Source organism: Molossus molossus, unplaced genomic scaffold, assembly GCF_014108415.1.
Source record: "Molossus molossus isolate mMolMol1 unplaced genomic scaffold, mMolMol1.p scaffold_m16_p_20, whole genome shotgun sequence".
NCBI classification, from domain to species: Eukaryota; Metazoa; Chordata; class Mammalia; order Chiroptera; family Molossidae; genus Molossus; species Molossus molossus.
Genome location: NW_023425356.1, coordinates 20,387,298 through 20,412,587, shown reverse-complemented (window position 1 = coordinate 20,412,587; position 25,290 = coordinate 20,387,298). Strand labels below are relative to the sequence as shown.

At 43.2% G+C, this 25,290-nt stretch overlaps 1 protein-coding gene and 1 non-coding gene across 2 annotated transcripts in view; both read right to left on the bottom strand.

Moving 5' to 3' along the window:
* Window positions 1-7,997: 7,997 nt before the first annotated feature.
* LOC118638085 lies at window positions 7,998-8,135 on the bottom strand. Its single transcript, XR_004961043.1, has one exon. It is a non-coding gene; the product is annotated as a U4 spliceosomal RNA (small nuclear RNA).
* Window positions 8,136-13,499: 5,364 nt separating this feature from the next.
* Window positions 13,500-25,290, bottom strand: part of THEM4 (thioesterase superfamily member 4) — a 36,883-nt gene continuing 25,092 nt past the window's right edge. The window contains exons 3-6 of the mRNA XM_036273240.1: window positions 22,741-22,915; window positions 22,066-22,176; window positions 17,380-17,504; window positions 13,500-14,252 (exon numbers count right to left, since the gene is read on the bottom strand). Of these exons, the coding sequence (XP_036129133.1) occupies window positions 14,215-14,252; window positions 17,380-17,504; window positions 22,066-22,176; window positions 22,741-22,915 (449 nt within the window). The 3' untranslated portion in view covers window positions 13,500-14,214. The remainder of the gene's footprint in view (window positions 14,253-17,379; window positions 17,505-22,065; window positions 22,177-22,740; window positions 22,916-25,290) is intronic.

Below are 25,290 nucleotides of genomic sequence, written 5' to 3'. Positions count from 1 at the left end.
AACCTTTCAGTGTACCAGACGACACTCCAACCAACTGAGCAACACTGGCCAGGGCTGCCTCAGGGCTTTTGCTTCATCCACTTTCTAAGGTTTTGTGTCTTGGTCTCAGGTGAGAAATATTAGTGGGGAAGCTTGAGGAAGGATGGAAGTTCAGCCTCAGCCTAGCCAACAGGGAGAAGGCTGTCCTCACCCAGCCTGGGGCACAGGGTGGGGGTAAGAGATGTGGCTGCTGCGTGCTCTGCTCAGAGAGGCCCTGGGCGGCTGGCCGGTCAGGGCGCCCCCTGGGAGGGCAGGGCCGTGGCAGAGGGCCCTGTGTGGGGGGAGCAGGGAGCTGACAAGCAGGTGCTAGCTCCAGGTGCCAATGGAGAGGGACCCAGCAGAGCACAGGGACAGAGACTATGCTGGGAAGGAGGGAACCTGAGCTCCCCCTGGAAATGGGAGAGCCCCTACCACTGCTCACTGGGGCCGAGTTCCTATCTGTGAAACACTACGAGGCAGAGACAGGACCTCTAAGCTCAGAAGGTGACAAATCCTGAAGTGTGTGTGTGTGCGCGTGTGCGTGTGTGTGTGTGAGCGTGCACACACCCTAGCCAGGCCTGAAATCCCCTTTCCCTCAAACCCAGATGATCACTTGAGAGGTGGTTTCTCCAAACTGATGGGAGGGCCACATGGTGCCACTGGCACATCTGCTTTATCAGCTCGGGGGACACAAAGTAAGGTCACAATCATTTTATTTATTTTCTGTTATTGATTTTAGAGAGAGAGGAAGTGAGAGGGAGAGAGAGATAGAAACATCAATGAGAGAGAACATCGACTGGCTGCCTCCTGCATGCCCCCCACTGGGGACCAGGCCCACAACCTGGGCATGTGTCCTGCCAGGGAATCAACTGGCGACCTCTTGGTGCATGGGCCGATGCTCAACCACGGAGCCACACCAGCTGGACTGGTCGCAATCATTTTAAAAGCATATTAAATAATGAACACCCACCCCCATAATATCCTGAGCCTCTTTATCTCCTGAAAACTCTGAAACAGGGGTGTTACTGTTAAACCAAATCAGAGGCCTCACTCATGAGCCCTCCAAGGATGGTGACGGTGACCCTGTGCCCTTTCCTCAGGGTCATCGGCATCCTAGGGGTGGAGCATGTGTCCACACAGGATAATCAGATGGGTACTGAGCCAAGTCCTGTGGCCCCGATGGATCATCAGTTCTGCAGAGAATCATGGGAGGGGCCGGGGTGTGGTGAGGGCCTGTGAAGGCAAGTCCTCGACAGGCCCCAGGAGGTACCACCACCAGGCCTTGGGAGCAGGTGGAGGGAGAGGCTCCCAAGTGATTCCTGGAGGATCTCCTGAACCGTCTCTCACAGAGGAGCCACCCAAGCTCTCCCACCTCCAGCCCCCACCTCTGTGCGTCCCAGACTAGGAGCCCTCTCCTTTTTGGGGCAGTTTTCCCTGCTAACCACCCTGTAGCCACACTTCTCCACCTCTGGTCTCCTCACCACTACTTAGATGGGGTGGGAAAGGCCCCTTTTCTTTTCCAAGTTCTTCTCATCTTTTCAAAGGATTCCTAGAGCCCCAACCAAACACAGGTCGGAATGGTTAGCATCTGAAAAACTGGTTCTTGCCCTGGCCGGTTTGGCTCAGCGGTTAGAGCGTCGGACTGCGGTCTGGAGAGACCTGGGTTCGGTTCCCGCTAAGGGCATGTACCTCGGTTGCAGTTTGTCCCCGGCCCTGGTTGGGTCGTGTGGGTGGTGACCACTCAATGTGTCCCTTTCATGTCAATGTTTCCCTCTCTCTCTCTCTCCCTCCCATTCTATCTGAACAAAATATCAAAAAAAAAAGAAAGAAAGAAAGAAAGAAAGAAAGAAAGAAAGAAAGAAAGAAAAACCGGTTCTTCCTCCCTGGCGGCTGGTAGGCTCTATCTTCATACCTCTAGGGAATGAGGGAACATTTTAGCATTCTATTTTTTGAGTGCCATGGCAAGATTAAATTTCATATTAAACTGCCTGCCCATGGATTCCTTCTTGGAAGCCAAGCTATTCAGGGATGTCTGGCTCTGGGGCTCTGCCTTAGGCTGTGTCTATGAAGACAGAGAAAGAACCCACTGGGAGGGCCCTTCCTCCTTGAGGCTCTGGCTCCTGGCCTTCAGCAGGGCAGGGAAGATGTGGCTTGCTTGGAGGTAAGGCCTTCTGTCCATGGCTGGGCACTGGGCACATGGCATCGTCGCTGTGCATTGGCAGCAAAGAACAATGCCATAGCTGCTCTGGTGTAAAGTTCCTTGGTGCAGAGAAAGTCTTGCTCCCTCCCTGGTGCCCTGTATTAGGCTGAGCTGGCCTGGCTCCTGTACGCTGCAACCCCAGTGCTTTACTCCCAGCCTTCACCTCTGCCGCTGACGCTCCAGAGCTCCCTGGCTCTCGTAATGCATGTACAGGTGCATGTGTGCACACATGGGCATGTGCAGTGCATGCACTCACATACTATGCATAGCCACACACACTCATATATGCATTCACACACAATCACGTACTCAAACAGACACACTCTACAGTCACACATACCCAGATGTGGATGTACACATACAGAAACATACACATGTGATACTGTCATAATTAATCTAGTTATTAAAACAGGAAAGGAGCAAAGGGAAGGACAAATATCATAGACATGTCATTTGGACAGCTTCACCAGGAAGCTAAACTTTACGTTCCTCAGGGAGTCCCTGGTCTATTCCCCATTGACCAATGGAGAATAGACACATGCCCAGTAAAGCTGGGGTGATGTTGGGAAGGTACTTGCCTGTCAGTCACACCTGGGAACAGGTCATTGGCCACTGCAGGGGCTCAAAATATGGAATATTTAATCCCCTACTGAGAAACTTACCGCCTTGGTTGCCCTTGGTTCCTCTTGTGCTCTTGGGACTCTTGTTGCACGGGGTGTGCTTTCCTGGCTCCCCTGCATTTGCTCACATATCCCACAGCCATGTCGACCCCCACACACTGGGCTAATGGACTGTAACCAGCCTGATGCTTAACTGGAACCGGCTGCAACGCGAAATGGAAACTCTGGACACTGGCTTTGCTTCAAGCTCTACTGAATCCTCAGCTACACTACTTCCAGGACTGGATTAAGGGAAATGGGATTTGGAAACCCAGGGATGTAATTTCATGCAAATGAAAATCACTCATCCCCCTGTGTGAGTCTCAGAAATTATTTTTCTGGAGATATCATAAGGACTCCTCCCCCAACACTTGTTGGGGAAATGGGTACCCCAATATTCCTGATAACACATGCATATACATGTACAAACACACACATGGTTCTATGTGCATTTGTTTATACACTCACACACACATGCATGTGTACTCACATGCATGTATATATAGTATACACAAAGGCGTACTCACATATTCTTACAAACACACATAGTATGGGCACATGCATATATACACACACAGAGACACAGATGAACTTGCATATACATGCATGGCAGGCGTACACATATTCACAATATATATGCTTACTGAGTAACAAATACAACACATGTGTAAACATATTTACATATGCACACAATCACCTGTTTTCATATTGTGATATAGAGAGTTATGGCATCATGCATTAATCATCATAGTTTATAGTTTTGCTTATCTTTTAAAGTGTAAATATTCCCCCAAAGTGTCACAATGTAAGTTATTCATTATGAGACAGAGACAGAGAGAGGGAGAGAAACATCGATAAGAGAGAACATTGATTGGCTGCCTCCTGCATGCTCTCCACTGGGGATCAGGCCCACAACCTGGGCATGTGCCCTGACAGGGGATTGAACCAGCGACCTCTTGGTGCATGGGTTGATGCTCAACCACTAAACCACACTGGCTGGGTTGTATATGTGTTTTTTGGTTAGTCTCTTCACCTTCTTTCATCCAGTTCCCCAACCTCCATACCCTCTGACAGTTGTCAGTCTCTTCCATGTGTTCATGCCTCTGCTTCTATTTTGTTCATGTTTATTTTGTTCATTAGATTCTACATGTAAGTGAGATCATACAGCATTTGTCTTTCTCTGACTGGCTTATTTTGCTTGACATAATAAATCTCCAGGTCTATCCATGCTGTTGTAAAATGTAAGATTTTATTTTATTTTCTTTATCGATTTTATTGTTGGAGCATCACCCTGTACACCAAAAGGTGGTGACTTTGAATCCCAGTCATGGCACACAACACATACCCAGGTTGTCGGGTAGATGTCTCTCCCTTGCACCGATGTTCCTTTCTCTCTCTCAGATAGATGGAAATGTGTCCTTGGTTGAGGATTAAAAAAAAAGAAGATAAACTCTGCATCTGGTATTTTGGTTGCTTCCATTTAATTTGATTCTTTTTCTGGGGATTTCTCTTGTTCTTTCACTTGGGGCATATTTCTTTGTCTCCTCTTTTTGTCTCTGTGTTTGGACTCCCGAACTTGTTATAATGACTATAATGAAGCGTCTTGTGCTCAGTGGCACAATCTTCCCTATTACTTGAGCTCTGTGCTCCAGGAATGCTTCTCGTGTGCACCCTCCTGTTGCAGTTGAGTCTTGAATGCTGCTGGTCCTTTGTGGGTGGAGTTAAGCCTTCAGGCTGGCTGACTATAAGGATAAACCTTGATCACCATGTATGAGTTACTGTGCAGCACTGATCTTTTGAGGTGGACTTTTTTCCAGAAGGGTCTGCCGGAATCCCCTTTTGGGTGTGCCATTTGTGTGGCTAGTTGGGTCGAGCTCTGGTATGGTCTGAAGCCCACCACTGATTGTGTTGGTTCTGGGTCCACTTGGGCAGGATTTAGGTACAGATTGATGTCAAATGTGTGTAATGGCCTTGGGCCACCTGTCTGGAGCTACCACACTATTCACTGTTTGTGGTTGCATCTACTGTGCATGGGAGGGAGCAATCTGTGTACAAGGGTTGGCTTCCTCCAGCTTAGAGCTGGGGGCAGATCTGTAAAAGTTTCAAGGCTCCCTAAGGTCCTTTCCACATGTCCGCCACTCCACCATCAGTGAAGTTGCCTGGTCTTCCTCCAGAGCCTTCTGAAGAAAATCTGGATAGTGGGCGCAGGCTGGTTACAACCCACAGACCCTTTCTCATATTTTGAGCTCAGTAGAGTTGGGTAACTGGGGTCGGGAGGACAGGGCTAGTCTGTCCCCTACATGGGGATCACGTGGCCAGGCACTCAATGAGGGGAAAGTGGCCCTTACTTGAGAGGCAAAACACTCAGTGTCTGTCAGTCACCAACTCTAGCTCCCCCAGGAGGGGATGCACTGGAGGTTCATGCTGGGTGCAGCCTAACATCCCTCTGCAGGAGCAAGCTCAGCTGAGCAGAGCCACTGGTCTCAGGAGGACAGATCAAAAGAGTCTTGCATTGGGGGTGATTCTGGCTCAGCCTGCTGGAGGAGGCCAAGTACTTCACAGTGCCATACAATAGCCTCCAAGGGACACACCCTCTGAATGTCACAGCAGCAGTTCTCCCTTCCCCAGCAGAGCTGAGCTTAGCAGGGTTGGGTATCTGGGACTTGGAAGGGCAGTTCCAAACAGTCTCAGTGGGGGTGGTGCCCTCATGCCTGTAGATGGTGGAACACTTTTCCCCCTTCCCAGGATAGCATGAGCTGAGCTCGCAGGGGAGATAGGTGTGACCCCCTGCAATGTAGCCACACAACTCAGCACCTGTCCATCTGATTCCCAGACAAAGCCTCCCCAGGAGACTTGCTCTGAAAGTCCCAGCTCTGTGTGGCACTCTGCTCCCCCTGTAAAACTGAATGCAGCAGAACAGGGCCAGCCAAGTGATTCAACATGGGGAGTTCGGGGGCGGAGGGTGCGCCAGCTGTGTGCTCGGGGTGCAGGAAACTGGTCTCCTTTCCAGTGACACAGTTCGGTCACCGAGTCTCCACCAAGAGCCTCCTCAGAAAAACAGCACCCCAAAGGCCACTACTGGGTGCAGCCAGCAGATCCCTTCACAGGAGCTGAACATGGCAGAGTGGCCCTGCCGGCAGCTGGGGGACTGGGCAGTGCACGCCCCAGGTGGGTGCTGTAACACAGGAGGGCTCATCCCTGGGAGGGTGGCATCTGGGTCTGCAGCAGATTCTCTTCTCTCCCGGGTGGACGGAATCCCCAGTGATTTTCACCACAAGATGCTATATGGGCTCCTTTTCCCGTCTGTTGCTCTGTGTTGGGGATCTCTGCATGGGTTGAAACCCCAAGCTCCTTGGGGGAGGGAGTTTTGCAGCTGAGATATTCCTCTGGCTTTCAGCCTCCATTCATGGGTGCAGGGGCCAGCCCTGTCTGCATCTCAGTTCTTACTAGACTCTATGTGGCTTCTTCTGTAAATCCTTGGTTATAATATTTCAGTTCAGCTAGGCTTCAGTTGGTTATTCAGACTGATTGATTTATAATTTAGCCATGAATCTGATTTGGGGCCAGGAGCAGGCTACTCTGCAGCCATCCTGGGTCCCTCCAGAATATCTGTACTGTAGTAGGTGTGATCAGCTCTAGAGAAGCCTTATGGGCCAATTCATCTTTGTTTCACTCATAAAAGAATACAGCCTCGTCATAAACAGCCTCTGTATGTCCTATTTTACGCTGTTTCTCCCCTACGGCAACTGAAGACACCACTGGCTGAGGAGGGCCAAAGCCTTGCTTTAAAATCTATCACACACCTATTCATTAAGAAGATTCCTTAAGGTTAGTGTAAATCACTGCCACCTGAGGCTGACAGCCCCCAGCTGTTGGCCCTCTTCCTTCCCTCTCCCCTTCTGCACTCGGCTAGGCTGCCATGTTCTGGAAGCAGAAGGCTGAGGCCATGGAAGGGCTTGTAGGAGGTGGTGAGTGAACTGCCACAGCTCTAGGCTGGCTATGGCTCCCAGGGGTATTACTGGTTCAAGGTCCATGTACTGGTTCAAGCCCATCTTAAGAGAGCCCATAATTCAGGCTTCTTTTATGTTAGGGGAAGGGAGAATGGGTGAGGCAAGAGGTGTGTGACATGTAGGTGCCAACAGGGATCCAAAAAAAAGCTTAAAATCTCTAAATCTCTTTGTTCTCTGGTCTGTTGACCTCTGCTGATTGAGTCTGGTCTTGAGGCTCCTGCGCAGGCAGGCGAGTCCTATTTTACCCTGCCCCAGGATTGCCTCTCCTGTCCTCCTGCAGGAAGTCCAAGAGGCCAGGAGCCACCTAAAACTCAGGGTGCAGTTCCCGTTCCTCATATGGAAACATCAGGGAAGGGTGCCAAGGGACCCAATCTCTGTGGCTGCCACTCTGCTACTTGCAGAGGACACTTAGTTCACTGTGGCAACTGAGACGTGTTCCCTCTGAAGCTGTCTTTCTTCCACAGTCACTGTGGCCACACAGGCACACCCTTGCTTCCATGATGACAGCCACCACGGGGAATGGGGCCAGAAGAGGCAGATCCTCTCAAGAGTGAGGCTCATCTCTGGGTGCTGCCATGAGATGGCCCTGGGTGCCTGCTGTACAGATGCAGTTCTTAGCTGTGGTCACTCACATGGCCACACTGGGCATGCAGATTCTGTCACCCAAAGGGCTAAAAGGGACCAATTTTGGAGTCCAGCCAACGAATGGCCTTGACTCCACAAACCCTTCCCCTTCCTCCTCTTGCCCTCTGCTCCTGACTCTGTCTGCCCTCCTCTCTCCCACAGCACCTCCACCCATGCCACCTGGGGACTTCCTTGTGAAAATTACCCACCCTTCCTCCACATTGACTCTCTGGGCTCTGTGGATCAATAGAGGGGCAGGAGTGTGAAGGTGTGGGGGACAGGGTGATTTAGCTCTACCCGTCCCTTTGCTGGCCTGACACGATTCCACTAGTGGAGACGGAAAGGCGGGTGATACATAAACCCGAACTGGCTACTTTTCTTGGAAAAAATGTTTTGCTGTAATAACCCACCAGGCACTTCTCTGCTGAGCTTATCTCCTGTTGGCTTATAAGTTCCTTGACTACAGCTGTTTAATTTTTTTTTTTTTCTCCGTAGAGACCGTCAAAAATTGCCAATGCTGACTATATTCAAGTCGTCATGGCGGGGTATTGGGAAGTTTTCAATTAGCAATAATTGCGCCTCGGATAAACCTCATTGGCTACGATACTGCCACTGCGCAAAGTTCTGTTTATTTAATATTTAAGCTCCAAACACTTAATGCATTGCTGTGTCTTGTGGGCCCAAAAGTATGCTGACACAGTTCCCAGCCAATGTGGGCAAAGATAAGAGTGACAACCACAGAAAACATGCATTTACTCGGTTAATCCACGCCAGTCTGGAAAATAAGGACTACATTACCTCCATTTCACAGATGAGAAATGGGGGCACTCAGGCTAATTCACTTGCCCAAAGTCACAGACAGAACTTCAACCCAGAGACCTCAGCTCCGGCCAGGCTCCGCCTTCCTTTCACTGTGACAGATCAGGGGCTGCCAGAGGACTTCCCTGGCGAGGCAGCCTGGGCAGAAGGGGAGCTGCCAGGGAAAGGACCTCTAGCTACCAAGCTCTCCCACCAGCCAGAGGCTGCGATGTCGTGGCTTCAGTGTCTCCTTAGACGAGCAGAGCCCGCCCTGATCAACAGAAGCCAAATTTCAGCAAGTTTTGTCTTCTCTGTCAGGACAAGGGCGTCATAGTCAGATCACTTCCCTCTTTCCCTGGGGATATGTCACAGATTGGCCGAACACCTCCGCACTGTCCCTAGTGTTGTGTGGACTTCCTCTTTTAAGCCCCGCATCCCTATGAGGTATTTATTATTTTAAAATTTTAGTTTGCCCTGGCCAGTTTTGCTCAGTGGTTAGAGCGCTGGCCCGCGGACCAGAGAGTCCCGGGTTTGGTTCCCGTTAAGGGCATGTACCTTGGTTGTGGTTTGTCCCCATCCCTGGTTGGGGACGTGCAGGTGGTAGCCACTCAATGTATTTCTCTCTCTCTCCCTCCCGCTCTGTCTGAAGATAAATACAAAAATGTCCTCAGATGAGGATAAAAAAAAAATTCGGTTTTTATTTTATCAAAGTAATTTCTTGCACAGAGTTTAGATCAAGCCTAGCAGAAGCAAAGTTTATTATCAAAGACAGTGTATTCCCTCTACTTGACTCCATTTCCACTTCCATAGGTTCAACCACTTTGAACTATTATAGTTGTTTCTTTGGTATTTTCAGCTTGACAAAGTACTCTGGTTTCATTTCCCTTAGTAACATGTCCATATTTTATTTTGAATTAAAAGCTATGACACACACACACACATTTCTATGCTACATTTTTAATAGGAACTTTGTAAGAACCAGTGTATTTAGTGATTAAATGCTGATATTTCTATTAAATTCTGTCTTAAGAAACAAAATAAAAAAAAACCAATTCTGGCATTGGGAACCTTCAACCTGGCTTATTTTATTTTTTAAAATCCTCACCCAAGGACATTTTTCTATTTATCTTCAGATAGCATGGGAGGGAGGGACAGAGAGAAACATCAATGTGAGAGAGACACATCGACTGGTTGCTTCCTGCATGACCCCGACCGGGGCTGGGGATGAACCGCAACAGAGGTACATGCCCTTGACTGGAATCGAACCCACGACTCTTTGGTCCATGGGCCGATGCTCTAACCTCTGAACCAAACTGGCCATGGCTGGTTTATTTTATTTAGAAAAATATCACAAGCCCTTGGTCTTCCATGGTGTGATTTATTTGCTGCCAGTTTTTAACCTGATGGCTTTGTTTCAACAGCACTCTGAGGCTTTGATCACAAATAAATACAGTGCACCTGAGGAAGATCGAATCACTCCTAATATCTAAGAATTAGGCTTGCAAACCTGCTACATACAAATATTCAAGTACGACCTCCTCATCACCTACAATAGGATTATGTAGTTTGGGATTATCTGGGTTACTTGCATTTAAATCACCTAATCTGAGGATTTCAAAATGGCAGCAGAGTGAATGGAAGCTATACAAACCATCTCCCAGGACCAAACTGGAATCACAACAAAAATAAAGACAAATCGTCAGGAAAAAGCAACACAAAAGCAGCTTGGAGGACCATATAATCAGGAGGACTCGATCCTGGTAGGATTGCAGAGGCGTGAGAGGGGGGCTGGAAGTCACAGATAGCAGTGGCCTTAGCTGGGAGCAGCGCCCTTGGGTTACACTCCCAAGTGGTTCCACAGCCCAGAGCCCAGACGCTAAAATAGCCACAGCCACTCACCTGGGGTTCCGGCAGAGGGAGGGCGGACTGGACTGGAACTGAGTAGGGACACTCGGAATTTGGAGAGCACTCAGAGCTTTTGCTGAGATGCAGCCACGAAGGGCAATGGTCACCTTACTCCTTCCCAAAGACTCCATCAAAAATTTACTAGACTTAATAAATGAATTTGGCAAAGTAGCAGGATACAAAATTAATGTCAAAAAATCTGCCCTGGCCAGTTTGGCTCAGCGGTTGGAGCGTCGGCCTGCGGTACAGAGAGACCCGGGTTCGGTTCCCGCTAAGGGCACATATCTCGGTTGCAGTGCATCCCCGGCCCTGGTTGGTTGTGCGGGTGGCAGCTACTCGATGTGTCCCTTCACATCGATGTTTCTCTCTTCCTCTCCCTCCCTCCCGCTCTATCTGAACAAAAAATGGAAAAATGTCTCGGGTGAGGTTAAAAAAAAAAAAAGAAAGAAAGAAATCGATGGCATTCTTATACACCAATGATGAACTCACAGAAAGAGAAACTAAGAAAATCATCTCATTTCCATTGTGGCAAAAAAAATAAGATACCTAGGAATAAACTTAACCAAAGAAATAAAGGACCTATTAGCAGAAAATGACAGGTCATTGAAAAAAGATATAGAGATATCTATAAATGACAGGTCATTGAAAAAAGATATAAAAAAGTGGAAGCACATACCTTATTCATAGATTGGAAGAATTAACATCATTAAAATGTCCATACTACTCAAAGCAATCTATAGAGTCAATGCAATCCCCATCAAAATACCAACAACATACTTCACAGAACTAGAACAAATACTTCAAAAGTTCATATAGAACCAAAAAAAGACCTTGAATAGCCACAGCAATCTTAAAAAAAAAGAACAAAGTAGGAGGGATCACATTATCAGATTTCAGGTTATACTACAAAGCCACAGTAATCAAAACAGCCTGGTACTGGCACAAGAACAGGTATATAGACCAATGGAACAGAACAGAGAACCCAGAAGTGGACCCAAGGCAATATGCTCAATTAATATTTGACAAAGGTGGCAAGAGCATACAGTGGAGTAAAGACAGCCTCTTTAATAAATGAGGTTGGGAAAATTGGACAGCTACATGCAAAAAAAAGAAACTAGACCATCAACTTACACCACACACAAGAATAAACTCAAAATGGATAAAAGACTTAAATGTGACTCACGAATCCATAAAAATCCTAGAAGAAAATGTAGGCAACAAAATTTCAGACATCAAACACAGCAGAATTTTCACTGATACATCACCTAAGGCAATAGAAACAAAGGAGAAAATGAACACATGGGACTACATCAAACTCAAAAGCTTCTGCACAGCAAAAGAAACAATCATCAAAATGGAAAGGCAACCCACTGTATGGGAGAGCATAACTGTCAATGATATCAGATAAGGGGTTAATTTCCAATATATATAGAGTGCTCATACAACTCAACAAAAGGAAGACAAAGAACCCAATTAAAAAATGGGCAGAGGAACTAGACACCTCTCCAAACAGGACATACAAATGGCTAAGAGACATATGAAGAAATGCTCAACATCACTAATCATCAGAGAGATGCAAATTTAAACAACGAGGTATCACCTCACACCTGTCAGAATGGCCACCATCAACAAATCATCAAACAACAAGTGTTGATGAGGGTGTGGAGAAAAGGGGACTCTAGTACACTTCTGGTGGGAATGCAGACTGGTGCAGCCACTGTGGAAAACAATATGGTGTTACCTCAAAAATTAAAAATCGAACTGCCATTTGACCCAGTGATCTCACTTCTAGGAATATACCCTATGAAGACTGAAACACCAGTCAGAAAGAATATATGTACCCCCATTTTTGTAGCAGCACTGTTTTACAATAGCTAAGATCTGGAAACAGCCCAAATGTCCATCAGTAGATGAATGGATAAAAAGCTCTGGTACGTATACACAATGGAGTACTATGCAGCTGTAAGAGAGAAAGATCTCTTATCCTTTGAGACTACGTGGAGGGACCTAGAAAGTATTATCCTAAGTGAAACAAGCCAAGCAGAGAAAGACAGGTATCATATGATCTCACTTATTTGTGGAATATAATGAACGTAACAGTATGAGGAATAGGGTAGTCCCAGAGATGTGGAAGTGGGGTACAGACTGACAACCCCCAGAAGAGGGGGTGGTGGGGGAGAGATAAACCATAGAACTCATATGCATGTGCGCATGAACAATGGACATGGACAACGAAGCTGGGGACAGGGCAGGGAGGGATGGGAAGGAGGAATCAGTGGGGGAAAAAGGAGAAACATCTGTAACAAAAATAAATAAATTAATTAAATATAAAAAAATAAATAAATCACCTAATCCTCTTTACTAATTATTTATTACTACATTACCTCAAATGTTAGCAGTTTAAGATAACATTTATTATTTCACACCATCTATGAGTGTCAAGCATCTGGGAGTATGTTAATTGGGTAGTTTTGGCTCAGGGTCTCTCATGAAGTTGCAGTCAAGTTGGTGACTGGGGCTGGAAACTTTAGTTCCTCAACATGTAGACCTATTCATTGGGCTGCTCTTGACATAGGTTTCCTCAAAAGTGAATGATGAGGAAGGGAGGGAGGGAAGAAGAGAGGGGGGTGTGGGGAGAGAGAGAGAGAAGGAGGAGGAGGAGGAGGAGGAGGAGGCAGAGAAGGAGGAGGAGAAAGAAGTATTAAAACTTTGCTGAATTTATTTATAGTTCTAGTAATTTTTTGGTGAATTCTTTGACTATCTATATATAGAATTATGTTATCTGCAAATACTTTTACTCATTCTTTTCCAATTTGAATGGCTTTTATTTTTTTCTTGCTCAATTGCTCTGTCTGGAACTTCTAGTATTATGTTGAACAGCAGTAGTAATAATAAAGCCTTGTTTTCTTCCTGATATTAGGGGGACAGCTTTCAACCTTTCACCTTTGAGTGTGATATTAGCTGTGGGTTTTTCTAGATGCCCAATAGTACGTTAAGAAAGTTCTTTTCTATTCCTATTTTGAGTGTTTCTGTCATGAAAGAGTATTGGATTTTGTCAAATGCCTTTCCTGTATCTATTGAGATTATTGTGTGGTTTTATTTCTTTGTTCTATTAATGTGGCATATTACATTGATTAATTTCCTTATGTCGAACTACTCTTGTATTCCTGGGAAAAATCCCACTTGGTCGTGATGTATAGTCTTTTAAATGTGCTGTTAGATCCGTTTGCTAGTATATTGTTAAGGATTTTTGTATCTATATTTATAAAGGATATTACTCTGTAGTTTTTTTTTTCTTTTTCTTCCTTGTAGTATCTTTGTCTGCAGTCCACTTAATTTTAAACCTATAATAAAGATGAGGAATAAGCCAGTTCTGTAATTCTGAGCTGATCATAGTAATGCCAGACCAAGAATACTATTAAAAGAAAATTTAAACCTTCCTGAGACATAGAATCCATGATTTAGTTTTGGTGACTTAAATTAGAAAGAGATTGCCTCATTGTCTCTACTATAGAAAATGTTGTATACTTGGCACTAAAAAATATGTTTGGCTAGGGTTCCATGATGGCTAGTTATTAGGCAGGACAATAATTTGGCCTCACAACTCTCTGGGATAGAGAAGAGGCCAGGGTCCAGGAAGGTAATGGAGTGGGGAACATAGGAATATGGGGGACATGAGCTTCCTTAATACAGAACAAAAAGGTTTTCCTGACTTCCTTTTGTTTCATTCTGCCTTCTTATTAGAAATACATTGCTAGAGGAATAAAAAATAATAATAAACAAATTACTCTCATAGGAAGTGTTTCTGTGTTTAAAAATGTAGAAGGTGGAAACAGCTCCTGGAGCTGTGTTCAGACTGTTCAGGAAGGCCGTGTCAGCAGGTGTCACCAGAAGGGGGCGCAACAGCAGGTAAGCAGAGCAGGACTGGGGACGACAGCTTCTCGTGGAGGACAATGAGCCTTATGCATATGGAGTGGAATTCAGCAGAAGCTCTTTTACGTTAAACTTGTTTTTCAGGATCCAACTTTATAAATAAACCTAAATGAAAAAACAAAAAAAAACAGAAGATGATTATAAGTCAACTGACTTCAACCTGATGGGACTTCTCTAATTAGAAATATATAGTCAAAGAAAGGTATTTAAATTCATATCTGTACCTTCAGTCTATCTCTCATTTTTCAGACAAATTAAGAATCAACTTAAAATTTTTTTCCCCTTTTCTTTATTGATTTTAGAGAGAGAGAAAGGGAGAGAGAGAGAGAGAGAGATAGAAACATCAATGGGAGAGAACATTGACTGGCCCCCTCCTGCATGCCCCCCACTGGGGGTTGGGCCCACAACCTGGGCATGTGCCCTGACCAGAAATTGAACCTGAGACCTCTTGGTTCATGGGTCGATGCTCAACCACTGAGCCACACCAGCTGGGTAAGAATCAACTTTTGACTATCTCAGTACTGTATTATCTTCCCTAGGTAATCAATTCTGTACCACTTGGTTTTTCCATGGCTCATTGCCACTTCTGTTAGAAATAGCCAGGGAAATGAAAGGAAGTGAAATTTCAACTGAGCCATCCGGTTCCTTTATGATACTGAAAGGTTTAGTGAGATGGGAGGTATAAACCGTAGACTGGAACGGAGTTTTTAAATTAGGTTCAAATTATTCATGATATTCCTCCTGTTTCTTTCATCCATCATTCCTTCAAACAGCTGATGCTTAGGGGAAACATGAATTTCTTAAATAAAACATAAAAAGCATTAACCATAAAGGAAAAAAATTAATAAATGTGACTATACTAACATTACAAATTTTTGTTCATAAAAATGCTTCTTAAAGAAAATAAAAGACAACTTACATACTGAAAGGAGATATGTGCAGTTTATGTATCCAAAAATGATTAGTTTAATATAACTATAAATAAAAAAAATGAGAAAAAACAATAAAAGAGGCTGAACAAACAGGAATGTCACAGAATGGGAAACAAATATGGTCAATAAATACATGAAGAGATGCTCAACTCCCTATGTGATCAGGAAAATGCAAATCAAAATCACACTGAGATACAATTTTATAACCATCCATTTGGCAAAAATGCAGAAGTCCGATTTTACCAATTACTAGAGAAGATAGGGATCAACAGAATCTCATACTTTGCTGGTGGGAGTGTAAACTGGGACAGCTTTAGAAACAATCAGACATTCCCGTGAAGCTGAACCCTCTCATACTCTACATCCCAGAAATGCTCCTAAGTACATGCCAAGTGCTTGCATGCACATCACCAGGAGACATGACCAAGAATGTTTGTAGCAGCCCCATTCATAATAGTCAGAGGCCCACCATCAGAAGAGGAGATAAGTGCATTGTGACATAGTCACAGTGGAATATGATACAGCAGTAAAACTGAGCAAACTACACAGCCAGCAACATGGTGAACCTCAGTACCATGAAGCTGAGTGACAAAAAATCAAGTCCCAGACAAGCATATGCGGCACAAAATCTTTTCTACAAAAACAAACACTAAGCAATGCATGCCGTAGGTACACTTATATCCTTGCTAAAACAAAACAAACAAACAAACAAACAATAATAAGGTTAACAGGAATAAAAACCGCAAAATTCTAGTGCAGAGTTACTTCTGGGGGAAAAGCAGGAGAATGAGATGGCAGAGATAGAATATTATTAAGATTCTGGTTCATGTTCAATACTAAGTTCCAGGGTATTTATTACACAATTTAAAAAATAGATACATTAGTGAATGACTAAATGAAGACGACCACTCATGTACCAGTGATGGCTGTGAGTCCTAAACCAAATATTATGATTAACCCAAACCTGTGCTTCTGAGGTTCATTACAATAAAAAACACAAACAAACAAAAACACTGGGTATCTAAATTAACTCGTGTACAGCTGAAGTGAACACAGGTGAGGCCTCCAGGGGCTCCCCGGCAGAGGTGAGAGTGGGAGCTGTGAGGTGCTCAGGATGCAGCTGGGAAGCATTTCCGTGAGCATTTCTAGTGACTACTATAGAGAACGCAGGGGGAAGGACCTGTGTTTCCAGCGGTAATATGTTGTGGTTCCTTTTCTCATTTAAAACAAACATTTACTTTTGTAGCCAAGTTTGTGTTCTTTTCCTTAAATCTGGCTTCTTAAATTGTATAGACTTTAGGTCCCACAAAACCTAGCTCCTCTCCTGGTAATCCATTTACAGAACAACTTTCACAAGGTACAAAAAGGCACCCAGGGGAATCTCCCTCACAATCTACCTGGCCCCCTTCCCAGTGGCAACCAATGTTAATGTGTGCGACTTTCCTGAAATAGTCTATGTAAAACAACTATATACAGATCTTTTCTATTCCTTCCCATTTCTTTTTATTTTAAAATAATTTCAAGCTTACAGAAAAACTGTGAGACTAGTGCAAAGAACAGTATCCTCCTGAACCACTGGAGAGTAATTTGCCAACATTTGTGCAAAGCGACAATATACAAAGTTCCTCAATACAACATTATTTGCAAGAGCAAAAGACTGGGAAAGCACACGCGTCCAACATCTCCAATTCCAACCAACACCACAGAGTTCATTCTCATTTTCTCTCTTTCCATATCTGGAACCTCCTTCTTTGACAGCGAGAAACCTGGCTCTCAGCACGACTGCCGGCCCATATGGGTGTCACCCTCACTCTGGGCTCTGACAACCATACCACTCTCCACTGAGACATTCTGCTTACCTTACTTGGCTCTGACACCTTGTGCTGGGCCAATCCCATGGGGACACATCCCCTCCTCACTGCACTCAGGATCCGGCGGTGCTGGGCCACTGCGGCTGCCTCCCCCTTGGTCTCCCCTCACACTGAGCCTACCATACCTAGTTCTACATGGCCTTTGGAATAAATTACTCAGGAACGAAGGACAGGTGAAAGGGAAAGAGGAAGAACTCTTAATTTTTCTACACTAATGATAACATCTGTACCTTGTATTTTTCATTAAAATAGCTCCATGTCATGCATAAAGTGTCCTTATTCTTATTTATGGCACCACAGTATTTCACAGTACTTACCTCACCAACAAAAACAGACCCAGAAAAAAAACAAAAAACCCCAAACAAACCCCCAAAGGAAAAAACTCCAAACCAAACTACACCAAAGGAAAAAGGGAGTGGCCCTTCGTACTTGTTGCCTCTGTGTACAGGGTCTTCTCATCAACACTTTGAACGTTACAGGAAATAAACAGTTTTCTTCCTTCAATTTTATCAAGTTGGCTATTAATCAAAACAACAGAACAAAGGGGGACAGGTCTGCAGAGGAAAAAAAAAATTAAATCAGTTTTTATCAGATTTATGTAACATTGAGAGATGATCAAATGTATGGCAAAATGGGGCAGATTATGATACCTGATGGCAGTGGTGCTGACTGTCCTAGATAAAACATTTCTTAAAGAGGCTGACACCAGCAGCCACTCACACCCACTTCCTCCCAAGCACCACTGCTCTCAGGTGGCTCCTAAGCATCGGGTCCTTGACTGTCCATCTGTGTTAGGTTCGAAGGATTACCAGGGATCCCAGCTCTGATGGCACAGACTGTCCCTTCTGACGATACAGAGCAAAGTCTGAAGGGAGATAAAATCCTTTAAAGAAATGAAAACAGAACCATGGGGTGATCATAGCTTCCTTCATTTTCTCTGTCATAATCAAAACTTCTCACCCAATCCCTTTAGAGTAACTTTCATTGGAAAGACACCTAATAACAACAGATTTCTGGTAATAGCTCGATGTGCACCGTCCAATAGAACTTGCAGTGGTGACAGAAATGTTCCGTCTCTAAGCTGTCCAGTATGGTAGTCACAGGTGACTGAGCATTCAAAATGTGGCTATTTGTGAATGAGAAACTGAATCTTTACATTTAATTTTAATTAATTCATATTTAAATTTAAACAGCTACATGTGATTAGTGGCTACAGTCAGAGATATAGTACCATAAAGAAAAAGACATTCCTTTTAAGGTGAAATTACAGCTGGCAGAACAACCTAGAGCGGGGAGGTGTGTTTTGTGCTCTTATGAGTACCACCATGTTTTTGAAGGAACTACTCCAGGTGGACAGGAAGTTATCACCGTGATTACCCCTCTGCCAACTCTTCCCTCCCATTTGCTTTTCCTGAACCTCTCGATGGAACAACCCAGTTTTACTCGTTTCTCAGGCCAATTCAAGATTTACTAATACACAGGGGACATGAGGTATTCTTGACTGCCCAGATCTCCTTTTCTACTAAACACTGCTCTCCTTTTTTCCATCTGTCTTACCTGTCACCTCATTCTGTCATTCACACACACCAACAATCTCCCTTCTTTGGGGAATCACCCCCATTCTTACTCGATATAGGTTGACTAGAGTTGACAGTTGACTCTCATCAGCCCCATACACAGTGACTGGCTGTGGGGGTGGACACAGACCAAAATGGTCCGTCCTGGAACTTGCACTGGAGCCCGAGGCTGGTTCTTTTTCTGCTGGAGTTGCTGGACTTGTGAGATACAAGCCTGCCTGGTGGCCACTGTGACACTACACTGGTAAAGGTAGTTGAAGATCAAACACACCCAGAGGAAAGTGTGGCTGAGGCACTAATGGCATCATTGAACACCTGCACCCAGCCACACCTGTCTTCTCAACCACACAAGCCAATGGGTTCCTTTCTTTCCTTATGCTAGTGTGAGGTTAAGAGTTCCATCTCTTGCATTGGAAAGAGTCCTTGATTAATAAGAGAGGCTAAGAGGAAGGATCTCAGAAATTATAAAACAATATAACAATTATGTTCACAGAATATGATTTTGTAAATCTAAGTAATATTTAGGCACAGATTAGTTTGGTTGGCATAGGAAACAGGCTTCAGATCATTTTTCTTAATCCAGTTTTGCTAGATAACTTACTGAGACAGTATTAGAGGCAGAAAAGAGATAATAAAGACAGAAGCAAAATTTAAAAATAAAAGAAAACACATATATACAATAGAGAGGCATACAAATCCAAAAGATAGCTTTTGGAAAAACTAATAATCTCTGGCAAGATAGATCAAGAAAAATGAGAGCATAAATAAATACTATTAAGACCAAAAGGACACAACTATAGATTTAGCTGAGATTTAAATAAAAAGAGAGAGAATACTATGAATAACTTCATGTCAATAAATTTTAAAACTTAGATGGAATGGAAAACTTGCAGAATAATATATCAAAATTGAAGACAAAGATTAGGAAGCCTGAATAGCTGAATGAAGAAGGTATTGAGGCCCCAAGAAGATAGGAAGAGTCCTGGCCTCTGAATCATTTCAGGGTTAAGTCTCTCACTGACCGGAATAACCATCCAACACTAAAGGTAAACAGAAAGAGTCTTTTGATTTAAGTAAGTAAAATGTTGGGGTTGTAACAGTAGTTAGTATTTCCCTAACTACCAGATTTTTTAAACTTTTTATTTTATGTTTTTATCCTCACCCGAGGACATTTTTGCATTCATCCTCACATAGAGTGGGAGGGAGAGAGGGAGGAAGAGAGAAGGAGAAACATTGACGTGAGAGAGACACATCAACTGGCTGCCACCCACACTGACCCCACTGGGGCTGGGGATGAACTGCAACTGCAGTACGTGCCCTTAGCGGGAACCGAACCCGGGACTCTCTGGTCTGCAGGCCAATGCTCTAACTGCTGAGCCAAACCGGCCAGGGCCTAACTACCAGATTTTTAAGAAATTCCTTTAGTTTTGACTTCTAATTTAATGTGGCCAGAGAACTTAGCATATAAGATTCCAATTCTTCAAAATTTATTGAGATTTGATTTATAGACCAATACATGATCACTTTTTGTAAATGTCCCATATGTGCTTGGGAAGAAAGTGTATTTTTCTCTAATTTTTTTTTTTTTTTTTGTCTGCTAGGTCTATCACTAATTGAGAACAGTGTTGAAATCTCCCATTATGAAAGTAAATTAATCAATTTCTCCCTATGATTCTACTAGTTTTCTTTATATACTTTGCAGTTAATTCAGTAGGTACATACTGATTTAGAATTGTTACTATCAATCAGCTATTGAATGGAATCTTTTATTGTAAAGGAGGCTTCTCCATCCCTAATATTACTTTTTAAACAATTTATTACATTTTTTTCTGATATCCCAGCCCTCTTCTGGTTAGCTTTTTCCTTGCATATTTTTCTTTCCTTTTAAACTTTCCTGTGCCCTGTTTTAGATGTCTCATATAAACAGTTTACAGCTTTTTACATTTTAAAACTCAATTTTATAATCTCTTTCTTTGAAGTAATGGTTTGGTCCATTTATATATTCAGTGCAATTGCTGATTTATTTAGACTTACTTCTTACTTTGGCACTCTACTTGACTCACTTTTCCTGATCCTCTTTTTTTTCTCTTTCTTACATTTTTAACAATGGAATTTTATTTATTTACCTTGCTTTTACTTTTCTACTGTTTTAGACTTTAGTCATTCACCCTCTCCAGTAAAAAATATAAAGATGTTTGAACACTAATTATGTTCACCCCCTCCCAAACTAAATGCTATTTTTGCCCAGTATTTTGGCTGTCCTTTTTATAATTCTCAGAATTTAGACATTATTATTACTTATTTGGACACTGTTTGGATTTATGTTATTTATATGTTTACTGATATATTTGCTCACTATTCCGTTTTTCATCCTGCCTCATAGGATTACTTTCCTTCTCTCTGAGGTACATTCTTTAGAAGTCTCCCAGGTACTATCCTGTTGTTTGTAAACTTTCTCCATTTTGTTTAAATGAAAATGCCTTTATTTTGCTTTAATTTTTAAACTTGCAGCTGGCTAGCCACCATTAATCATTAGCTGCGTTGTCTATTTATCTTAATGTGCTAAGCACAAGGAAATAAATCAACATAATAGAGGCCATATATGAAAAGCCCACAGCTAACATCACCACCCTCAATGATGAAAGACTGAAAGCTTTTCCTCTAAGAAGAGGAACAAAGCAATTATACCCACTTTTGCTCTTTCTCTTCAACACAGTCCTGTAAGTCCCAGCTAGAGCAATCAGGCAAGGAAAAAGGGCATCCAAATGGAAAAGGAAGAACATTATCTCTGTTCACAGATGACATATACACTGAAAACTACAAAACACTGCTAAAAGAAATAAAAATACAAAGAAATGGAAAGACATCCTGTGTTTACAGATTAAAAGATTTAATATTGTTAAGATGTCAAGAGTACCCAAAGAGATCTATAGCAGTCAGGTCACCCTGCCCATCATGAGAACACATGCGGAACAATCTAATGTTCTTCTGATCTTTAGCACTATTCTCTATTAATAGGAACCAGGGATCTTGGTAGCTATTCCTTGTCTTGCCACAGATGTTGCTGGAAGTAAAAGTAATAACAACAATAATGTTAATAATAATAATAATAATATTAAGTTGCAAACACTTTCTGAGTTCTTGTTATGTCCTCGGTGTTTACATGGATTGATTCATGTACTGCTCACAATAAGAAGTGCCTGGGAATTTATGGTCCCCAGGACAGGATTTTCCTATGACTTATCCTACGACCTATGTGTGAGATATGAAGTCTCCAGTTCCCTCGCCTGAGGTATGGGCAATTCTGAGGCACACGTTTCACTCCAGAGTTCCATGTATGATCAGGCTGAAGCTCCCCTTTGAGGGGCTTTGAGCCCAGCCTTGGCTGGCTTCTTCCCCTCCCCCGCCCTGCCCTTCTCACTGCCTTGCTAGTTTCCTCTGGGAGCACTCCCTTCCTTGCACGCACATCTTTGTCTCAGAGTCCATTGCTGGGGAACCTGACCTATGACATCTAAGTAGAGAATATCCATGATTTTACCTTTTAAAATTGATGTTGAGATTGGCAGTCATGACAATTCCTTCAGCTATCATCGCAGACGTACCAACAGTAGCATCAATCATGGTTGCAATGGCACCTCCGTGAAGGCATCTAGTTATAACAGGAGAAAAAGAGAAATGTTTCCAAAGTCTGCAAGAGAGAGCCTCTCAAAAATCATCCAAGCTTCTCCATATAATTTGCTTATAGAAGGTTCACTTAGTACACGCTTAGCGTACTGATTGTCAAATATTTATGTCCCCAACTTGACTTTGTTCATACCACAATAGTGTAGTATTTGTAATAAACCAGGTAATCAGATCATAAGCAAGCAAAAAATTAAAATATCATTTAGAAAATTTATAACATGTTTTCATTAAACTAACTATACACATCACTGTGTAAAGATTTAGGAAATGCAGATAAACAGAAGACAAAGGAAAATAAACAAAATAGTATAAGGCCCTCTAGTGACTAACCACTCTTAACATGTCAATGATACTCTTTCAAATTAACCTCTATTGCCTTATGTCCTATGCTTTTGTGATTTATTATAAACATCTTTCCATGTCAGTAAACACATCTACATTACCATTTTAATGCCTTCTTTCTCGTGCATGGATACATAGGGATAGTATAAGATAATCTCAGACCACATTTCCAGGCTGTCATTCTTACCCGGGCATTCCTTGCAGGTAAGGACCTCCTTCAAACACACAGACTACCCTTTTCTCAACATCATTATAGAACATCACATATTCAAAGCCCAGGCCATCCTCAAAGTTTCTGGTGAAGATCTTGGCCTGTAACAGTTTTTCTTCGTTTATAAGCTTTGAGGCTGTAGGCAAATAAGCTGGATGGGCACATGAGAAACGGGTATGAGAAAGAAGCCATGACGGAGCTAAACATCTGTACCCTGCTAGAATAACAGGTCAATGGATGATTAATTAAAATGTCAACCAGGTATAAAATGGAAGGGAAGGGGAGGGTCCCAAAGAAACAGAATATAAGATCTTTGCCCTTGTGGAATTAACAGCCTACCCGGGGACATAGCAAACATAAATAAAATCAAAACAAAGTACTTACACATGGCAATCAGGAAATATTGTATATAAATGCTGAGGATATACTAAATAAATACTAAGGTGTACACAGAAACCCTTCATGGAATAAATGTGGTTTAAATGAGATTTAAAGAAAATGAATAAGGTTTTCTTTGCCAACATGAGTTTAGACTGAGCAGAAGATAGTTATCATACTGGATCAGAAACCAGTCTAGTTCAGTCTAATATTCCACGTGATTACAACTCTAAGTCCCCAAACATGGGGTAAGAACCATTCGGGTTCATGAAATCAAATTAATGAGTTATAATCAGACTTTAAAAAGAAACATAATGCTTCACATACATCCTGGGAAAACACACACACACACATACACACACGTTTAATTTGGCCTTTCAACTTGTTCAGAGCCCTGAACAAGGGGCCCCCACCACCCCCTTGTATTCCCTCTTACCCCTCTTTGGGGGAACATTCAAGGTACAATGCCATGTGTTTCTGGAGTTCTTGGCCCTTTTCCTGCCTGACATACCCCTCCACTCCCCTGCACTGAGAAGGGGAGGCGTGTGAGAAGGTAGGGGGTCGAAAGAGTTGGATCAGAATGGTACATGCTCTGACAACAGCATCCACTGCCACCAGCCTGGGGATGAGACCCAGGAGAGGCTGGCAGTGAGGGGGGTGGGGGTGGGTTTATTGTGGGTGGCAGGCTCTTGCTTTAGGAATCGTCCCATCTCAGCCTGGGACCACCTGACTTTCTGCTTACCTGACCTTCTGAGGATACACCTCACCCCTCCCCTGAGTCCCCCTCCCTTATGTTTTTTCAATTAAAAAACTGTATAAGTTGTATGTATTGGGTTGTGAGTCAAAATGAAGGTCACTTCCAAAAAACGACTGCTCTAAGGAAGAATATGTCTGCCCTTTCATCTCTCTCAAAACTCTTGGCTTTCTTTCACAGCTTGTTATGACTGCCATGCATAACGTTGTTTAAGTTTCTTTTGTTGCTACTGAATTACTGACATTTACTAACTTGGAAAAAGGTATCAGATGAGAAGATCTGGAACAAGTGGGGAGAAATTCAGGAAGGGTGCCTTTTATTTAGGAGGGCAGGCACTCTGTCTTTTAGATTTTGTATGCTCAACAACCGGAATAGACGTGCACTCTATGTACTCTAGCAGTTGTTGAGAAGATTAACAATTTAGAGAGCCAATGAAACTTAAAACTGAGGATCAGTATCATAGTATAGTGAAATGAACTTTGTCCTGGGAATTGGGAAAATTAAGTTCTAGGCCTGGCTTTGGATCTAGAACTTGCTCCTTTCTTCATATTTTACCCACATAACGAGGAGATAAACCTTAATGACTTCTAAGATCTCTTCCAACTCTAACATTCCGGAATTTCAAGATAAGATAAGCATTAAACTTTTCCAATTTTTACTTATAAGTTCAAAATTTCTGGTCTAGATGATCAAACCCTGAGGTTATCTCATAAAAATGAGAAAAATAAAACTGGTGGAATGAATTTGTTAGAAATGCAGAATCTTAGGCTCTACCCCTGACCTGCTGAAGTACAACCTGCATTTTCACAAGGTTCCCAGGTGCTTTATATTCATATTCAAATCTGAGAGGCACTGGTCTTTTAAGACTGGGATAACACTGAAGGAGTGACATGATCAGATCTGCATTTTGAATTACTCTGCCAGCTGGATAAAAGCAGGCATTTGAGTGGGATAAGATAAAGGAGAGGACCACTGAAACACTGTAAAATCACAATTACCAAAGTTATCTGCTAGGTGGGGTAATTTTCTCCAGCAATGCTCAGTTATATGAGGACCTGTATAAAAAAAGAGATGGCAGATGGTTCGACTCACCTAGGGCTAGGGTTTTGCTAGATATGTAGGCTAGAGAGGCTGAGATACAAGATGGCTATAGGGACAGTGAGAGAGTACTCAATGAGCTGAAGGTTTTAACGAGGTCAAAGGATTGTTTCTGTGGGGCCCTTCAACAAGTAACCTGGAAGGAAAAAAGAATATGGTAAGAAAACAGTATGTCTAAATGCATGGATTTGGAAGTTGTGCACAAGATGGTAAGGCTCAAGATGTCCATGGGAGTATGTGGCTGGGGCTGGGTAAAAAGGTCCATAGTTGATGGGAAAACAAATGAACTGAGGAGC